General features: G+C 42.5%; 1 protein-coding gene across 1 annotated transcript; it reads right to left on the reverse strand.

Moving 5' to 3' along the window:
- Positions 1–5,436: 5,436 nt before the first annotated feature.
- Positions 5,437–18,451, reverse strand: LOC124138041. The gene is made up of 3 exons (XM_046504551.2): positions 18,401–18,451; positions 14,775–14,858; positions 5,437–7,516 (listed from the first exon to the last, which is right to left on the reverse strand). Exons 1-3 carry the CDS (start codon positions 18,413–18,415, stop codon positions 6,386–6,388), a joined length of 1,230 nt encoding a protein of 409 aa, XP_046360507.2. The 5' UTR covers positions 18,416–18,451; the 3' UTR covers positions 5,437–6,385.
- Positions 18,452–20,484: the final 2,033 nt, after the last annotated feature.

Consider the following 20,484-nt stretch of genomic DNA (forward strand, 5'->3'; position numbering starts at 1 on the left):
ACGATACTTTAACATTGACTTGAAATAGTCATTGCACGATACTTTAACATTGACTTAAAATAGTCATTGCACGATACTTTAACATGGACTTGAAATAGTCGCAGCACGATACTTCAACATAGTGGTTGTTTCTTTCGAAGAGCGCGCCATTTCGACTGAATCACTTCCGGTATATTTGGCACAGTCCGCCTCGTTTTAAATCTCGTCATGAATATTTATGAATAATATTAATTTGATTCGGATTTAGCACCAATCTTCACAGTTATGACCACAGTGTACGTTATTATTCGGGAATCGAACCCGGGTCTTCGGCGTGACGAGCGAACGCACGACCTATGTGAAGAAGGATTGCTCGGTATGCAGTTTACAGTGAAATCATGCTATATCACTAGTCCATTGCAGCCGGAGTAAACCGAGTGGCTCCGAATGGAATTAGCACGCATAACACACAACTGTGTGACCTATTCCGGTGGCAGACAAACCGCCTCCGTGGTCTAGTGGTAGAGCGTCCACCCGGAGAGCGGAAGCTCCGGGGTTCATTTCCCGGCCGGGTCATGCCAAAAGACGTTAAAAGGTGGTACTAAGGGGCTAAAACAAGGACTGGTCGGCTCGGAGTCAGTATACTGTGTCTGAGTGGGGTATTCATGTTGCACTGCGGCATGGTATCTCAGTGGGCTAGCACTATAAAATCGGCATTCGGACTAGTACAAGCAGACAAACACACACGAGCATGTACGTCGCTATGAAAGTGCAGTAATCTTAAATGCGACCTTAAACCCAATTTCACCTCACCCCACAGGTGGCAGCCAGGCCTATAAAGTGTGGTGTGACACTCGGTGGTATGCACACACCTGTGTAAACACAGATAATGCCACTGAATGTCCACGCAGCTGTGAAATCTTTCACAGCAGCTGCTGTTACACAAATAACAAGGGTAGGTGGGTCGGAGGTTTTTGATGCGCTAATGTACAGAAAATAATGACCCTCCCCTCATGGTTGTAATATCTTGGGAATATGGTTGTAGGATCTTGGGATGATCCTGTCCATGTCCTTGCACATTTTCGTCACGACTCTCCCCGAAAGGCCCGAAGGTATTGAGCCAAAATGTTGTGGAGAGAACACTTGTTGATTGTAGTCATCTCAGTTATCTGTACATAGGAAAAGTCCAAGGTGAAGGTCAGCTACCATCAATAACGCGTATGTCCCCCCGTTGGAATCGATAGCGGCCTGAAATCCCTTGCCCATGGACGAAACAAGTATGCGAATCACATCCTAGGGAATGGTAGCCAACTCGGTCTGCAACGCAAAAGCCAACTTGTGGTTGACGTCGGCGTAGCCGTCTATCCCATTCATCCCACAGGTGCTCAGTCGGGTTCAAATCAAGGGGAGAACATCGACGTTGTTGTTGTGTAGACAGGCTCTTGTGATCCGTGATGTATGCTGTCGAGCGTTGTCCTGCTGGAATACACCGTTGCCGTTGGCTGCAATTGGGAGGACGTGTGTTAGATAATTTTGTTGATTTATCGTTGAGCCGTAAGATTTCCCTGGATATGGACCGAACCAGTCCTGTCATGATGAGGGATATCCGCCCACATCATAACGCTACCCCCACTAAACCTGTCTACTTCCTGTACGCAGTTTCCGGCGTAACGTTCTCCCCGACGTATGTAGATCCGTGCTCTTACATCCCCTAATCGGAGGCGAAATCTTGATTCGCCGCTGAACCAGACATCTCTCCATCGCAGTTGAGGCCATACCCTCTGTTGATGACACCACTGCAGTCGTTGTTGACGATATTGTCGACTCAATATAACGCGTCGAATAGGACGTCTTGCTAGTAGACCTGCTGCTCTTAAACGGTTTCGTAGTGTCTGGTCGGAGATTCTGCGGAGATTCATTTCGGGTATTTGGGATGCAGTTTAGGTAGCTGTGATCGTCCTTTCACGTAGGTGGCGCAGTCGGAAGAAGCGATCTTGGGCGGGTGTGGTTACTCTTGGTCGTCCCGACCTTGGCCGATCACGTGTTGACCCATGCTGTTGAAACCGAGTCCATAGCCTTGTGATGGTGCTGGGCGCCACATTGAAAACCCTGGCTACAGCTGATCGGGATTCCTCTGCCTGCAAGCGGCCTATGACGTTGTTTCTTTGCACTTATGTTAATCTTGGCATGTTGTTTAACTGTCACTGTTTGGTTGACGCAGATGCCAGGCAATCAAAAACCCTGCACGTTAATACCGTTCCTACTGCTGCTGCTCGTGCACTGCGTGCAGCTCCAGGGCCCTTTTGTTAATGCACTGGGCGCGTTTTTCCAAATCGGACGTGTTTCCCGACTTATGGTTTGCATGTCCTTGTTGTGATCATTTTGATCCGGGAAATTTGTCACTGACACTATAACACTTTAAAATTCATCATGTTGTACCTCTTGGTCCGCTAATATTGCTTTTATGGCCAAAAATATCCATTTTGCGTTTCTTTTTGTTTGAAGAGTATATTATCAAATGTCATTTTTTTACCCTCACCTACAGATTGTCCTCTCTCCTCCCCCCCTCTCTCTCTCTCTGAAATTATCAACACGTTAAATTATGACAATGCTGAAACGTATGACATCACAACCGATTCAGGAAAACTATTGTCCGAATGAATCTAATTCCGAGGCCTATTACCATGTAGCTATCACTTGTGTATGTTTCAAATCACTGCCATTTCTTAAGAGGCTAATCTCCAATGTCAGTGGTTACCACCATTGCGTTGTACATTTACCCTGAACGAGCTATGCAACTATGTAATTTTTCATCAGTTACTGATATTCATATTTATGACTTAATCAGTGTCATAAGCCTTGGTCCAAGCCTCCGGGTTAGGCTCCGGGTCACAAACACAACAACCACTACAATGTGCTGACCTGGCACATGGTGCTTATATATACCTGTGTATAGTAAACACTTGAATGTACCGCAAGCCATGGACTCGATGTTTTCACTTCCTATCGAGAACGGTACACCTACCCATTGCATATAAGAATATGCAATCCTAATCAACACCATCGCGCGGTGTAACGTATATTCGTGAGCCAAGTAAACCAGTGTGTATTTGTAATTGCTTTGTGTAAAGTCAATAGGACTACTGGAAAGTCAATGGGAAATACATGCATTTCCAATTATAGGATATCAAGTGATTTGCAGGTCGGCACTAAGATCGATGGACCCGCAATTGGCCCGGTAGATCACTTGATTGTAACACTCCGTCTCCGTTCAAGCGAATTAAATCAGTTTCTTTATTTTGATACGTTATCTTTCTGCGTTTAGATGTGACAACACAACCATAGTACTTTGACTTCTCAATCTGCAGCAAGGATGCGTGGGTTTTCAGCCTATTAAATGTCATTTTTCTATAACCATTCGGTTTTATTTCTGCAGCATTTCGAGTCGGAAAAATGTACAAATGAAAACAGACAGAACACAAATATGTTTTCGATGGCACTCCCGTTTGGGTGTTGATACCATAGCCCTCAGAAAGGGCATTGTGTATAAAGTATCCCCAACAATATTATGGCGCGGTTTTAAATAATTACATTCATGATTGGTCGTTTTCTGTTCATTTTCGAGATACAGAAATTCGATACGCTGGTCTGAATGCTTCGCTCACGCGTTACAAGAATTTGGAAGTCTCGACGCTGATTGGCTGACGAGAAAGGTATGGAAACAGTATGGGAGAGCTATGTTATCGGATTCATGGATCAGATTCTAATGAGATTAGTTCCAGAACAGAGAACAGAAGTTTACGACACTCAAACCACACCGGCGGTATATAACACAGGACTAAAAGCCGGATTTTACACCATTGAAACAATACAAAAACAACAGGAAATGCATACAATGACCGGATTTGCGTATATTTCCCGACATTAACTAGTGAGTGAGTGAGTATGGTTTTACGCCGTTTTTAGCAATATCACGGCGGGGGACACCAGAAATGGGCTTCACACATTGTACCCATGTCGGGAATCGAACCCGGGTCTTCGGCGTGACGAGCGAACGCTATAACCACTAGGCTACCCGACCACCCAGCCCTTTAGACAACTGTGAGTCGGTGACTGGGATATCAGGGCTCCATATAGATTTTGAGCCATTGAACATTTACTCATATGTTATCATTCACACTGGGTATTGATAGTTTGTATGGGGTATTCAGTGTATTATTGTTCTCTTCAAGTTATGTAAACCGATGAGTGGACCTTTTTTAAATAATTATACTTCTTTGCTGTTTTAGGTTTCAAGTATTTATATGACTGTGTTCTTGTGTGATGCATAACGTCATAACATTGATATGTCTAAGTTACAATAAGCGAGATGTGCAATATTTACTGCAGCAGAGTTCTTGTATACATGCTGCCTGCATTCAGTCAGTAAAAAAAAGATCTGGAAAAAACTGTATACGTAAGTTGAAAAAGCCACATTGGGTAATTACTGTAGTTATACTGCTGGCTTACCTAATTTCTTCATGCGTATCTGTACGAAAGCAACTCTAAATTAAATGGGTGATGTTGATATACAAATAAAGTTTGTGTATCTTACGCCAATACACAGCTTATCTGGAGCTCTAGAGAAGTATTAGACAAACATCTTGTCTCTAAAAGGGACATATTTTTCCGATAAAAAAGCAGTTGTTATATTGTCTTAACAAAATAGACTCTTCATTTTCAGAACTGCAGTAATCTAGACTTGCCCACTATTATAGACATGTGTGGGCTGGTTTGGATATATTTCTTTGAGGATCTGTATGACAGCCTAGAGAGGTATCAATGGATTAACGTCTTGTACAGATGCCTAACTTAAATCACAACACACGCACAGTTTGGTATTACTAGGTGGTAGAGTATTAAAAGTTACAACACATGGATAATAATTATATGTCTAGAGGAAAGGGAAAATTGACAAGTATAAACGATATATAAATATATTTACTCATGGCATAAGAGAATGGTTGTTCTATGTAGCCATGTTGCGTTCCAACCACAGTTCTTCTATGAATAATTAACTAACCTACGCCTTCAAGATTATTAAACTTATATAACCACCTGTGTGTGTGTGTGTGTGTGTGTGTGTGTGTGTGTGTGTGTGTGTGTGTGTGTGTGTGTGTGTGTGTGTGTGTGTGTGTGTTGTGTTTGTGCGTGTGCGGTTGAAGTATATTACACCAACATCAGATATAATGCAATTAATTCAATTTAACGTGCTTAGGATTAATGGAAGTCCCAAAGGGAACAAAAGCTTTGCATGATTTCACCAAACACGTTATGATATATAATGGGACCTTGTGAAAACGGTCACCGCGAAATTAGAGAAAACTACGAATAATGTTAGTGAAACGACGACCACGATTGGTGCAAACGGACGCCACGAAATTAATGATAGAAAAGAAAGTAACAAAATGGTCTTAAATCTGTTTTAATGGCATACACCGCTTCATTTGTAATACTCTATTTAATATTCAACATGTCATGATGATGGTTATGTCTGTGATGTGTCTACTCGACTACTTTCAGGAAGAAATATCTCACTGAAGTCTGGGCATAAGGTGTCCATTGTTCACAAGTTGCAGATTTCTGTCACTTAAACATTCGCGGTGTGTTAGAGGATGACAGCCGACACAAGATATATCAGGTTGCCGGCGTTTCAGTGTCTTCTTGCTTGAAGGAATTGATGGTGGACACAAACATCTTCCAACATGAAGGACAACACCGACTGCTTTTCAACAGGGAGACCACAACATTGACAAATGTTTTACACCACGCAGGACAACTATGGATGTGAGTGAGTGAGTGAGTGTGTGAATGTGTATTAAGCCACTTATAGCAATATCACTGACGAGGTGACCAGAATTGGACCATGTAACCATGTGGGGAATCGAACCCTGACTTTCGGTGTTACAACGCTAACTCATCGCCCAAGAAACGTTGAGAAAATATGAGGACTGTTTTATCGATGTCAGCAAGATTATCAATTTCTGGATGGCCGATATAGGTCGTGCTTTTACACTTACGACCGCAGCGTGTTTCGACAGCAGAAGTTAAACAACATTTCGTATGAGAGTCAAATACTGATATGATTATCTTATGACCATCTTACCGTATCTATTTGTCTATTAATGTCACTGGATCAAGCATTCATGAGAACTGTGACTTTGGTCTAAATACGTGAAACAAACAGGGACCGCCAATGTTATCACAAAGACAGACTGTGTGAAAGATTGTTTGTCAACACTTTTCACGTAAACAAACACACCTAAGCCTCAACACATCGAGGAACAGAGTGATGGGAACCTATGTCAACTTCTTATAAGGCGTTTGTGCAAGGTTGTTTGTCAGCAGCCATCAGTGGCCTTGACCTTTACCAAGGTCCCCTGATGAACTCAGGAGACTTCTCAGTACATCTAGTGATGTTAGCGACGTTTAAACAGTAGAGGTTGTCTTGGGTTCTTCTCATGAACGCAGCAATCCTCCCGAACCCACTCTCGCTTATGATAAGGACATCACAAGTGGACAGTATGATCTGGTCAAGCAAGGTCTTCTCAAGGCCATCGCACACGTGATTTCCGGTTGTTCTATCAACATGAACTATGTGACCCTTCAGGTCAAGGTTCACATCTGGGAATTTTGATCTCCCTATGTCTCTGATTTGTTCAGAATCAGTTGTCAAGAAAATATGATATCTATTGCTGTCGTTATATTTCTTTAGGAAGCTCCAAACAGCTTCAACATGTTCCAACGTATTAATTACTCTGTCTTGTGGAATTGTGGGGCTTTTTCCAACTCGGATCTGTGAACAGACCAGAGTCTTCGATCTTGACATTTGTGACCTGAATGTTCGTAAATGATTGCCTGTCTTCTGATTCAATTTAAATAAACTGTTCCAAACCACTTGGTATACCTCGCCAACTGACATTCCTTTGGCCCACCCAAGCTGACGAGGATACAGTGGATTCCTTAATAGAAACTGTACACATTCCATATTGACGTTAAAATAGGTAACATTAGATTTAAAAATATCCTCTAACTTTTCCTTTCCGAGGCGATCACAAAAACTGGCAGCTACGGAGTCCATTTTGACGACATTGGTCGAAGGTATTCCTTGAAGCTCGTTACCATGGACTCTCCAGTCTTCTTTAACCGGAAGCAGGTACGTGCGTATATCGCACGGAACTGTAAGTATGACCTTAAACTTGCGTTCTGTCATCACTGATATGAGATAAGCAGCAACGATGCCCTTTTGTCTGTCTGCCCATCCCCCACAAGCAGATGTACCATCACACCTGTACACAATGTACTGGCTCCATGGGGCGTACGAATGTGGAATGAAGACGACATGGGCGCTGTCCATGGCGTTGCGAAGGTGAGGGTATACGCCCCTGTATTGGTGGTGCCAGAGTGGTTTTCGATATGACAAGTACAGGCTGGGAACAAAGGCGACGTATAAAGCCACAGACACAAACACAGTCAGGAGCAACAGCTTCAGGAACGTCTGCAACAGAAGAGACATTTTGAAAAGTCAATAAATGGTGATCACCAGCATCTTTCCGAACTCATTTGTAAGCAACTTTTCTTGTTCTGATTCATTTTGGTTTAAACATGGTGTAAGATGCGTCATAACCAGGTGTCACGATTACAATAAGCTTTCGTAAATTAACTTTCAGTTGAAGCCAAAATGTTCAGGGACCGACCATTTTTCATCAGTTTATGTTTTCGAAGGGGAGGGAGAATTCCACTTTGGTCTCTAACAAAAATGGCCAAACGACTTTGGGCGTAACAACATTACCACATCATGTCCCGAAGAGATCCTGTTTACGTTGGTAAAAGACTATTAACATATGACAGTTGTCTGGCCCATGTGTTTGTTCTTAGACGTTTTCTGCCAACGGTCTTGTCTGTCAACTTGTACTTTCATCAGTGTTGATGACACACGCTGAATGTTTGGTTACTTTCTTGAAGCTCTTCCAACATATTCTAGACACTCACTATACAGGTACAGAAGCGCAAATGAGCACATATATTAAATTTAATCTTTAACATTACCACAAGAGCCACACCAAACAGGCTGAAAGGATGTGCTGTCTGACAAACAGTTGAATAAAACGTGGATCGCTTGTACATACGTGACATTGAAGCAGTGATTATTTCAAGATGCAAAACTAATTTCTAGTTTCGAATTCTCCTAATAAAAAGTGAACAGCATTGGGGCTCATTCCGTTCACCTCTGTTTTTTATCGACTTTGTCATGTTGAAACCATACCGAGACTTGACCAAGACTTGAAGATGTCACTAAACAGCACCAGAGGACAAAATTCACAAGGCAGATTGAATCAAACATATATCCCACTTCCTAGACGTTCTAGTCCACACGTATGACCACAAACTCCAAACTCATATGAAACCGTGCCATACAGACCTACCCATCAGGTACCGTGCCATACAGACCTTCCCATCAGGTACAGGTCCAATCACCTCCACAGACCAAGAGTGCCACCATAGCCACCCGAATCAGAAGAGCCAATCTCCTCGACACCTGAATCACTCTAACAAGAAATATAAATGTTAAAACAACGACAATTTGCTCCATGCAACCTTTTCTAACAACCTTGCAGACAAATGTCCCGAGATGTTGAAGTATGACAGAAAAGACGCCGTTGAGTCACTTTTTCACGACCCCCACCTCCACTCCTTGAATAAATGTAGCATTCTTTTCATGACCCCCTCCCTATATTGTTCATATTTTGTGTCATTTTGTCTTGACCTCCTCTTAATCTCACCACACCTCCATCCCCTCCCCTTTAATAAATGGGCCAAAAGCTTGTGACTATTTTGGCCTGAACTGAAACAGATTAAGACAGACGACTGGTTCTTGAGTTACAGTTTGTAATAATAAAAATAAAAATGGGAGAAGTCCCATTCGCTGTCTGGGCGGTGTGTAGAGGGGGCTGGGCCCTGAGCTGATGATGAGCCCAACCAGCCATACTGCAGGGATCACCCAAACCCTCTTTGCTGCATTTTGTATAATAATAATAATTATAATAATAAAGATTGGACGAACCAAGAAATTCAGGGTATTGACACTCCCACACGAAGAATCATGTCAGACAATAGATCCCACCACCATCGGTCTTCCCTCAATCGCTTATATTTACCAATCATAATGGAAGGGCTTGATTTTATTAACGTGGAGGCTCTTCATAATAGAATTGTTTTGAACTCTTTTGCACACGTTTATTTGTCTGATGATCCTCTTGTGACGCATGTCAAGACTCATGATGAAAGCAAGGCATTCCACAGGGTTTTTGTTAACGCGCCAAGGATGTGTTACATAATCTCAATGTCAGTGTTGATTTTGTTGATGGCTCTGTACTGCTAGACGGTACAGAAATGAGCGTCAACCAAGCGAAGTGCCATATCAAAGCGGCCCAGCCTCAGTTTTTTAAAGGAGAAGCTTTCTGAATTACCCCTGCATCGAGTTTATGTACAGTGTGTTGAGGAGATCAGTAACCATGCAGAGTCCTTCGCTTGGATGAAGTCGGCTGGCCTGAAAAGTGTAACAGAAAACTTTCTGCCCAAGACCAGTCAAGTCCCACTCGAAACCGTCAATTTGGGATATTGCATCAAAATGTAAATCTGAAATGGAGATTATGCAATGAATTTAATGAGACTGCCCAACACATTGTCAGTGGATTCCCAGCTTTGGCACAAACACAGTATCTTAAACGACATGATAGAGTGCCTCGATCATTTTATTACCGTTTTCCCCATGCTTGTGGTTTGACACAGAGGTCCATCCATGGTACGTCCGAGAATATCTAGAGGGCGTCATGGAAAATGATAAATACAAACTTCATTTATGTCATCGAATTTTCTGTCCCTTTTTACACTAATGTGATTGACAAGGTTGAGGAAAAACATGGCAAATATGCGGACCGCGCTTTCGCAATGTCACGCTTGCATCCCAAGTACCAAGTTGTCCCAACCCGTTGACTGACATTGGGAGAGTACTCGGGTTTGCTACCAAGAATATAGCTCTTCTGACAATCTGGGTAATGCAGAAAGGCTGCAGTGTTGGGGAGTCTTCACATTCTCCGAAAAGTTTTCGGTGGGTATGACTAAGCAGCGCCTCCTGGGAGAAGTCCCAGTCGCTGTCTGGGCTGTGTGTAGAGGGACAAGAGCCCTGAGCTGATGGTGAACCTACCCAGCCCGACTGTGCCAGGATCACCTAACTCCCTTTGCTGCATTTACTTAAATAATAACAATAGCTGCGAGCAGCCATATCATCTGGAACCCTTTTAATGCATCACTTTCCTATATATTCACAGGGGGCACGGCGTGTCAGCTTAATGTGGTAGAAAAGCAGGCCTTGTGATGCAGGCCTTGGACGTGTACCACTTTGTGGAAACCCACGAGCACTGCTGACAGATCTTGAAACATTATCTGGGCGGACAGGGATTCGAACCCACAAGCAAAGGTTTTTGGCAAACCCAAGGGACGCAGGTCTGCATATCCGACTGCGGCGCTTTAGACGACTTGGCTACCCTTGTCCCTTGTTGATACAAAGATATTTTTGGATTCTTAGGCGGATCGATATCGTGAAGAATTGATAAACAAAGTCACGAAGATCAATCACGTTTTGAATACTCAATTCTAAGAAATACAATCAGGCCACTCCACTAGAATGCCAATGTTAAGTCTGAATATCTACCACGAGGTTAGTTAGTAACGACTGTGAAAAGGACATATCTTTGCGTATTGCAAAATGAATCAGCGCGTGAATGTTCAATTACATGTATAACAAGGCATGCCAGCACTATATGAAAGTGATATGTGTAAGTAATCTTAGTTGCAGATTTTGTTTGTCGCAACTGCCAGTAGCAGCAAATGATTGAACTACTGGTGAAAAGATATCACGTGATATCGTGACCCGATTTGAACCGCAATCAACAGCGGGTAGTGCTTTGGAGATGGTTTTGTGAAAATGAACATGACAAACGTGATCGTTCGCGAAATTTCTGGATGGTATTGTTTCTGGATAGCTGGCTGTGCCTTAGAGCGATAGGAGGGAGGTTCGAGGTCTTTTCAACCTTACTTGTATGTAATCTATTGGAAACAATGCATTCTGGCCAGCTTCCAACACTATTCTGGATTCCAGCACGGACACGAGCAATTTCAAGACAAACGTTCGTGAGTGTACTTACATTTATTCTTGGGCCTGTTACTTATTGCTTCAGGCACATATTTGACCCATTAGATTGCCTTTTTGATTGCTCACCTGAAACTGAGTGCTTATTTTAAAAAAAATATATTATTGATAATTGATTGATCGGCGACGGCCTAGGAAGAATCTGGTCTGGCATTGTCAACTTACAGTTCAAAGTTTCTGCCAGTTTGTTTGTTTGTTGTTTTACGCCGCACTCAGCAATATTCCAGCTATGTGACGGCGGTCTGTAAATAATCGCGTCTGGACCAGACAATCTGGACCAGTGATTGACATCACGAGCATCGATCCATGAACTTTGGATCGATGACTAGCATCACCCAAGTCAGCGAGCCTGACCACCCGATTCCGTTAGTCGCCTCTTGCGGCAAGCATAGTCGCCTTTTTTATGGCAAGCATTGGTTGCTGAAGGCCTATTCTATCCCGGATCTTCACGGGTCTTTTCTGCCAGTAATTACAGCGGATCGTCAACATGTCGCTGGCCTGTCAAATGTCCATTCACAAAAACCAAATCAGCTCGCCTGTGTGTAATACCACCCTACACCATGACAATGCCGCCCCGATAGCGATCATGATCAAGAATTGTTGCCATAGCATACCGCTAGCCGCTACGTCGTCAAATACCTTTACTGTCATCTGTGAATCGCAGTCTAAACCTTGTATAACACCATTGGCGCACAGCCCGTCTTTGGTGTTGCCTAGCCCACCTCAATCTTTGTCGTCAACGGTAACAGGGTCACACTCTTCACAGGACAGGAGGGCTGCACGGAGCCTTCCTTTTATTGTGCGGAGTTCTCTATTGATAAGAGGGGCAGATTTGAATATATTGCGTAGTAGAATTAATGTAATGAGACGATCTTGTCTTGGTCTCGATTTTATAAAATAAAACAGCCAAGCCCAGGTCTCATTGCAACCCCACCTGTTGGTTTGACGGTACATTTCCTACAGTCGAGAAAATACACTTTTTGATTGGCTAAACATTCAAACTTTGCCAAACTTGACATGTGGACACTGATATACACATGACAGCCATTTAAGAATTAATTCAATATGTTTTGCGATTGCACGCAAAAAAAATCCTGCAGGGCCAAAGAAAGTAAACACTTGAAAATTTGATATGACCAAACCATTACAAATCTTAGCTAACAACACAACCCATTGGTATGGGAAAAAAACCACGAGCAGCAAAAAAAACACCTTTTTCGGATATCCAAAAGAAATGCTGTGCAGAAATGGTAGAAAGTGCAAAAGCGCTCAGGTGAGGAAAACGCACAAAAGATATTCCACGATCGACTTGAAGCGCTGGTGCTAATCTATATATCAACTAAAACGTTCCTCCGGTTTTTAATTTCACGATCAGGCCTTATCATGGAATAGGAAAACGGAGGTTAGCTTTCCATGAAGGATATATTGATTAGCACCAGCATCATGGCGAGATGGATGTAAACAAACACCCAGTTGTCTAAAAACACATCATGATGAATATGTTGGTATCACTAGTGAAAACCGTATGCGAACTAGGAACAATGATACAAGAGCAGGTGAACACTGACCAAAATGACACAGCCAATTAATATCTGCACAGCCGAGGAATAGACACTTTGATTTCAGGCATAGTATCATTAGCTAGATGACAATAGGCGCCTGAAAACAACGTCGATTGCAAATAATGCAAAGTATAATGCAAATATAAAAGGTTAATGTAAGAGAATAACCAGTCTAGAATATCCGCCGAAAAGGTGAGGTGAGGTGAGGTGAGGTGAAATGGGGTTTAACGTCGCGTCCAAGATTATTGCACTTATATAGCGACGTGCATTTACGTGTGTGTGTTTGTGTGGCTGCTTGTACTACTCCGGACTGATGCCGATTTATAGTGCCAGCTCACTGAGATACCATGCCGCAGTTTAACAGGAATACCCCACTCAGACACAGTATACTGACTCTGAGCCGACCAGTCCTTGTTTTAGCCCTTCAATGCTGAGCGCCAGACAGGGTAACAACAAGTACCGTCTTTTAACGTCTTTTGGTATGACGCGGTCGGGGATCGAACCCCGGACCTTCCGCTCTCCGGGCGGACGCTCTACCACAAGACCACGGAGGCGGTCCCGCCGAAAAGGGCACAATAGCTGTGAAAATTATATGAATGGACCACTGAAAATCAGGGGCCATAGGGGTGCTCCAAACGGGTAAGACGCAACGTGGCAGCAGGTTCTAGCATCACTGTCAGACGCTTTTACTGTAAGACTGTGCCAAACCAATGGAACCCTTCTATATCGAAAAAGACCTGGTCGTCCACAGCACACACACTTACAGGAGTTCCTTTGTTACCCATATGTTGCGTAGCAGGTGTATGACGTCATGTAATTAAAGAAATGAACGCGTTGATGTGATAAACTTTCGCATTAGCTTGACCATCCTGAGGAACATAAGGTGTTCTTCTGATCTCTGTCCACCAATTTGACCGCCATGCCAAGCTCGAAAGCTATGGCGCAGATGGCATGTCGGAATCAGCTCTCTTCTCAGATGACCGCTGGCGTGTTTGCTGACAGCACCATGAACGTTTAGAGGATGCTGTTGCAAAGGCACATAATGAATTTGGTGGTGGTTCCATGGCCTAGGGTGACATTACACAGCTATTGCAAGGACACAGTTACACGGTTACAACGCTCTAGAGACGAGATACTAGCATATCGGCAATTGTGGTATCGTTCATGATGACTGTGAGGTGTCAACGTGGTCGGTGTCTGTTCTCCTGACCTTAGTTTCAGCGAACATCTCTGGAATGACCTTAGGTCCCGTGTGTACAGAAGCCACGCTCTGCCACATATCTTGGGAGTCTGCAAATAATCTGCCTGGCAAATGAAAGTTTGATGGTGGCTGATGATAAAACAATATAAAGTGAAATTCAATAGTGATGTATTTGATAGGTGTCATAATTATGTTTTGGATCTTAAGCTGGTCGTGTTTAGGGGACTTTTTTTCTGTCTTGTAACGTTTTGATAACGCTTCTAATCATTTTGTCAAATCCAATTACTTTCGTTTGCCCGGCAGTTTAGCTGACATGGCTCTGCGGTGGATCAGAAATAGGGGTGGCTGCACAAGGGTTGGTTACCCTTGAACTGTACTGGCTTCCTGGTGACTATCTCTTATTCTTTGAAATGAATTTGTACTTGAAACACAATACATTCATTTTCAGCCTTTATTACTATTTTTTGGAAATTGGTTTTCAGTCCTGTATTACACAGGCGGCCCTTCAGTTGTATAGAACGTCACAATACACAATATACGTATATAATGTGTTTTTTGAAGAAACCTTTCTGAGTGAATGAGTGAGTGAGTTGGGTTTAACTCCGCTTATATCACAAGTCAGCTTTATGCGCAAGTAGAGCCCGCAGTGAAACGGCAAACCAAGAATCGCGAAAGCGACTGGACTATTCCTTTCCCCCTCGGAATAACTACATACAGTCTAGAAAGCGTGGGCATTTGTGAATAGTGGATGTGTGATGTGTGAAGAATGCTGCATACATACCGGTAATCTTGCACGAAATGGCCAGGAAAGAGGAGCAGTAATCCGTAGCATGTTGACAGTTTGGGTAATATCGAGAACCCAGACCTGAAATACATTTCACATTTTAATGCATATTGTTGCATATCCAGTGCTTGTGTTTATACTGAATACAAAGTACGGTGTCTTCCGTCCAGACTCGAACACATATACGTCATGGTGGTATCTCTACTACTTCACTAATGTTGTATAGTGTGTGTTTAGCCAGTCTCCAATACATATATGACGCACGCACGCACGCACGCACGCACGCACGCACGCACGCACGCACTCACGCTCGCTCGCACGCACGCACGCACGCACGCACGCTCGCTCGCTCGCTCACTGGCTTGCTGGCTGGCTGATGCTTGCTAAATACTAAAAAAACGAATTACTACATTCAGTTCCTGAATATATTCGAAAGGAACAGTTCAGCACAGCTCGGGTCATCTCCAGCAGTTACTTAACAATTGTATTAGGGAAATAATTATTTCATGTCACGATCAAGACCGCGTGCTGCTGGAATACCAGGCAATTTGAAATTATAATACATGGAAACAGCTATACAATGGTGGTCAATACAGGACGAGGACGGTACAGAAGAGATTACCGACACAGGACAGGAGCTCCGAGTTCATTCCAACGGTTTGTTTGACTTCTAGAAGTGGGTAATATAAGTAAATATGAAGAATTAGGGATTAAAAACTTCTGGTTGATTGCATATAGCGACGTTTCGATGTAGATTCTGACACCCTAACAAGCTGGAGTCACAACCAAGTAAATAGTGAGTGAGTATGGTTTTACGCAGCTTTTAGCAATATTCCAGCAATATCACGGCAGGGAACACCAGAAATGGGCTTCACACATTGTAGTCACAAGTCATTGTAGTCTCATGAAGTAAGTGAACCCGGGTCTTCGGCGTGACGAGCGAACGTTCTACCACTTGGCTACCCCACCGCCCCACCAAGTGAAGAGAGGCATATATATATGATATATTTTGTGATAAGCAGCAGATTAAAATCAACAACAACATGTAATAAATACCAAGTAGCACACATATAATGGGATGATCTATGCACATCTGGCTTCATCATGCTGCTTGTTATCTAGTTGCTAGCGAATCTCCAGGGATGACGTCATGATAGAACAATAGTTTATCGTCAAATGAACCGCGCTTCGTTCTTCGTTTTCTTAGCGATTTATCGAGTAACTATCTTATATTTGCGTATAATTACGCAAACAAATCACCATTATTCAATAATATTGAGCCGCTTGCGTAATAATACCCATAAAAATGTTTCAAACCCAATTTTTTACAACACTGCTTTATACGTGAACTCTGCTGGGGGGCATAATGCACAATAATTTCACTAAAAACGGCTTTTTAAGTAACAGTTTTAGTGAGTGAGTGAGTTAAAAAAGTCACAGTAACAGTTTGGACTGGCTTTTGATATCAGAATCAATGAGCTGTAAAACCACTGTAATAAACAACATGTGTCTTATATGATAAAAATATACTGGACTATTTCTCGTAAAGCAGGGGGTGTGAATGTCAGCCTTCATACCGTAGGCAAGGTGAACTGTTGGTGTACCATGATATGTCTGTCACAAAATGGCAAACAAACTTATGATAACTTTGTTATACAATTGTAATGATTACTGATTTTCAGTCGTACTTTCATGCACTTGTCATGTCTAGTGTATCTCACCCCCAACCCCCCCCCCCCCCCCCCCCCCCAACCCCCCGACCCCCTCCCTCCTCCCCCGCCACACATGCCCACGACATTATCCACTTTTCATACGCATACATGTACATTAAATGTGAGTGTAAAAACAGGCACTAACTGTCATAATTTGTGATGATTCAATTGCTTCCATGTTCTGTGTTACTGCGGTGAGTTCCTCAGGGCAAGGCAATAATTGTGTTTCGGGAATTGTATGCCTATGTTAATGTATGGACGTTATAATAGAATTTACGACCGCTCTGTTCAAGCGACCTTGTCGGGAACAGCGGGTTTGTAAAGAAACGTCATTGACTGATTGTTTTATCCACCAACCTTGTCAAGTTCGAACACCGAAAACAATTAACTTGGCGTCAAGTGCACATTCCCATTCGTTTACCGTATCCATTACAACGTATGTATTACTTAAAGAAGGAACAATGCGGTGAAGGCTATAATCGACACAGTCGTCCTTACCTTGCCTCCTTCCCTAGGTAGTAGTCAATGTGTTCATACAACGTCGTTCTGTGTAGTTACAGTCGCCATCACTAAGGTAATGCTACAATCTCATGCTATGTGAGCCGTTCCGGCATGGGTTCATGCAAAGTCATCAGTGCTGATAGTATCAGCGATGCTGTCGGACGTTGCCGGATCTTCAATAATTGAGTATTGTCTTGATTAGGGCAACTTTCCAACCTTCGAACCCACTAGCGTATTAGATCTCGTGATGGATTAATTAACATCAATAACAACTGGCGGCAGGACAGGGAAGTGTTCGAAAAACGGGAATGTTAAGATTTCATTCGTGATTTTGTGTGTGTGGATGTGTCGTTTTGTAGTGTGTGTGTGTGTGTGTGTGGATGTGTCGTTTTGTAGTGTGTGTGTGTGTGTGGATGTGTCGTTTTGTAGTGTGTGTGTGTGTGTGCTTGCGTGTGCTGGCTTATAGTTAGTGAAGGACTTCGACCAAAACATTTCTTCCAAGAACAAATAGGCCAGGTACCAACGTCAAAATATACGTTATTTCGAGTTTCGCCTTTTATTTGCTAGGTAATAAGTATTGATAAGTACTAATACAAGATATGTTCCAAACAAACGCCAACAATTTGTACTCCGGTCGTTTTTAGTGAGACGTGTCAATTTACCATTTGGAACATCATATATTGACATAGATACGTAATCCATGCTTGTCGTAAAAGACGACTATGCTTGTCGTAAGGGGCGACTAACAGGATCGGGTGGTCAGGCTCGCTGACTTGGTTGATACATGTCCTCGATCCCAATTACGTGGATAGATGCTCACGATATTAATCACTGGATTGTCTGGTCCAGACTCGATTATTTACATACCACCATCATTTAGCTGGAATATTGCTGAGTGCGGCGACAAACAACAAACCGACCAACCAACGACATAGATACGTGATGTGTCTATGAAGTTCACATTGCTGTTCCTGACAGCAGTATGCTTGGTCCATGTATACATGTTAATAGTAATGTGGCATACTTAACAGAAATAAAACACAGGACCGGCTGTTCCTAAAATGGGTCCCCTCAATCACTCACTCACTCACTCACTCACCCACTCACTCATAGACTGTAACAAAACATACGGAAAGGTGATATAATTTGTTGTGGCTTTGTGATGTCATCTCTCTGATTTTCAGAATTAATTTTCATTGGATAATCGATAATCGATATTTTTTGGCGTTGACGTTCTTTCTATCATCATTGTAAAAACCCACTGAAAAGGTCATCTGATCTTTCTTTCCTTCGAACGCAAAAATGCAAAACGGTAGTTTTCTTTTTACAAGGTTACGTCAATATATTAGACCTGCAAATAAGGAGTCATCACATTTCCAGAAAGACTTGGATGATTTCAACATTACTTACCTTACTTATCAACATGCATCTGGAGCTAAGACAGAACGTCAGCCTGGGAAAACAGTGCTATGAACATTGCGATAGTTAACGACGCAGTGTAACACAAATCCCATTTATCATTTATAGACCAATAGAAACAGCTTGCCGTTGATTTAGCTCAGAGATCGTTATCTGTCCCATTGTTGTGTTGAATCGCAAGGCTAGCCCACTCAGGACGTTATTCGTGCACGTATGTGTCGAATGTTGTTTTGTTTGTTTGTTAAGTAACGCCGCACTCAGCAATATTCCAGCTATATGACGGCGGTTTGTAAATAATCATGTCTGGACCAGACAATCCAGTAATTGACATCATGCGCATCGATCCACGCAATTGGGATACGATGACATGCATCAACCAAGTCAGCGAGCCTGGCCACCCGCTCCCATTAGTCGCCTCTTACGACAAACATAGTCGCTTTTTACGTCAAGTATGGGTTGCTGAAGATGCATTCTACCCCGGATCTTCACGGGTCGAATGTCTCATGGACATTATGTTGATGTGTGAGCTATTGTTCAATGTAATTGATATAGGCACGGTGCCACCATAAACAAGCTTGTGCAATCTTTATTTCTGTGGCACAACAACTTGTCATTACAATGTGTGAATAAAAGCGACAAAACCCTTTCCGCAAACATAACTATTAAACGCCAAGGAAGAGTTGTCTCAGTTATCCAACGAAACGGATTCCATTGAGCGTAAATGGCAAAATAGTTGTGTCAATTATATGAATGGATCACTGAAAATCATTGATGACTCCAGGTGTTCGCGAAAAGGGTAAGCATGTCCTGTCCAATCGGTAGTACCCGCCACTTACATAATTTACATAAAAGACTATGTATTTTTTGCCTGAAATCCCCGCTAAAAGTCTATTGAACGAATCCGACTATACTATGAGCATGGTACTGAGAAAAAGGTAAATGCATCAGACAACATTTTGGTCACTGGTGCGTAAAATGTGGACATGTCCTTCGTCTATCATGAAACATTTTGAATGCTTTGATTACAGCCATGAAAGTTTTAACTCTGATGACACAGCTTTTGAGCCAGAGTCCTTTGTGTGAATCCTTTGTGTGAGTCCATTGTGTGAATCCTGTGTGAATCCTTTGAATGAGTCCATTGTGTGAATCCTGTGTGAATCCTTTGTATGAGTCAGTTGTGTGAATCCTTTATGTGAGTCCACTGTGTAAATCCTGCGTGAATCCTTTGTATGAGTCCATTGTGTGAATCCTTTGTGTGAGTCCATTGTTTGAATCCTTTGTGTGAATTTTGATGTGTGAATCCACCGTGTGAGTCCTTTTGTGTGAACCCTATGTCGTTATATTTGGGGCCTTCAAGTAGTAGTATGTGTATATTTCAGTTTGTTGGCGCGCAAATTCGACAAATCATATGCTTTTTCTTATCTTTTTGTGAAGATGTTCATTGCTAGGTCTACAAATATAGCGCGACATTATGATACTGTCAAATTAGCGTCTGTTATTTTCAAAAAATAACATTGATTTATGAAATTGTTAAACACGGATATGACGTTTTAATTTGTAAACACAACACAATTTGGTTATTTATATTGATTGAGAAACGGTAATCAGTACATGCCGTGACACAAATGACATCCGCTTTGTTGAGGAAATACAAACGCACGTGACCTCGATCCGTAGAAAATGACAAGCCTCAAACAAATGAAAAGTGTTTTGTGTGTTGTTTATTGCTGCACACAACACTATTCCAGATATGGGCGGCGATTTGTAAATAATCTGGACCAGACATCGTGAGTATCGATCTACGCAATTGGCGTACGATGACATGCGTAAACCATGTCAGCGAGCCTGACCACCGGATCCCGTTAGTTGCCTATTACGACAATCATGTGTTGTTGAAGACCAATTATCATCGGGTCGTCCCTCAAATAAGGTCTCCGCACCTGTCCTGTTTAGGACAGTGTTCAGGCCGAAACACCGACAATACAAGAACTGATATTAAGTGTAGTAATTATCACAAACAGTTACAATAAGTCATTAGATAATTGATTTAATTTCCGTATTTTAATAGTAATATG

The sequence above is a fragment of the Haliotis rufescens genome, unplaced genomic scaffold (genome assembly GCF_023055435.1).
Source record: "Haliotis rufescens isolate VD_foot unplaced genomic scaffold, xgHalRufe1.0.p SCAF_17, whole genome shotgun sequence".
In the NCBI taxonomy this organism is placed as follows: domain Eukaryota; kingdom Metazoa; phylum Mollusca; class Gastropoda; order Lepetellida; family Haliotidae; genus Haliotis; species Haliotis rufescens.

Excerpts from the sequence above, each read along its gene's own strand:
- LOC124138041 (XM_046504551.2), bottom strand. Across the intron at positions 7,517-14,774 it reads CATTTCGTGCAAGATTACCG|ACGTTCCTGAAGCTGTTGCT; the intron begins GTATGTATGCAG and ends CTTCTGTTGCAG.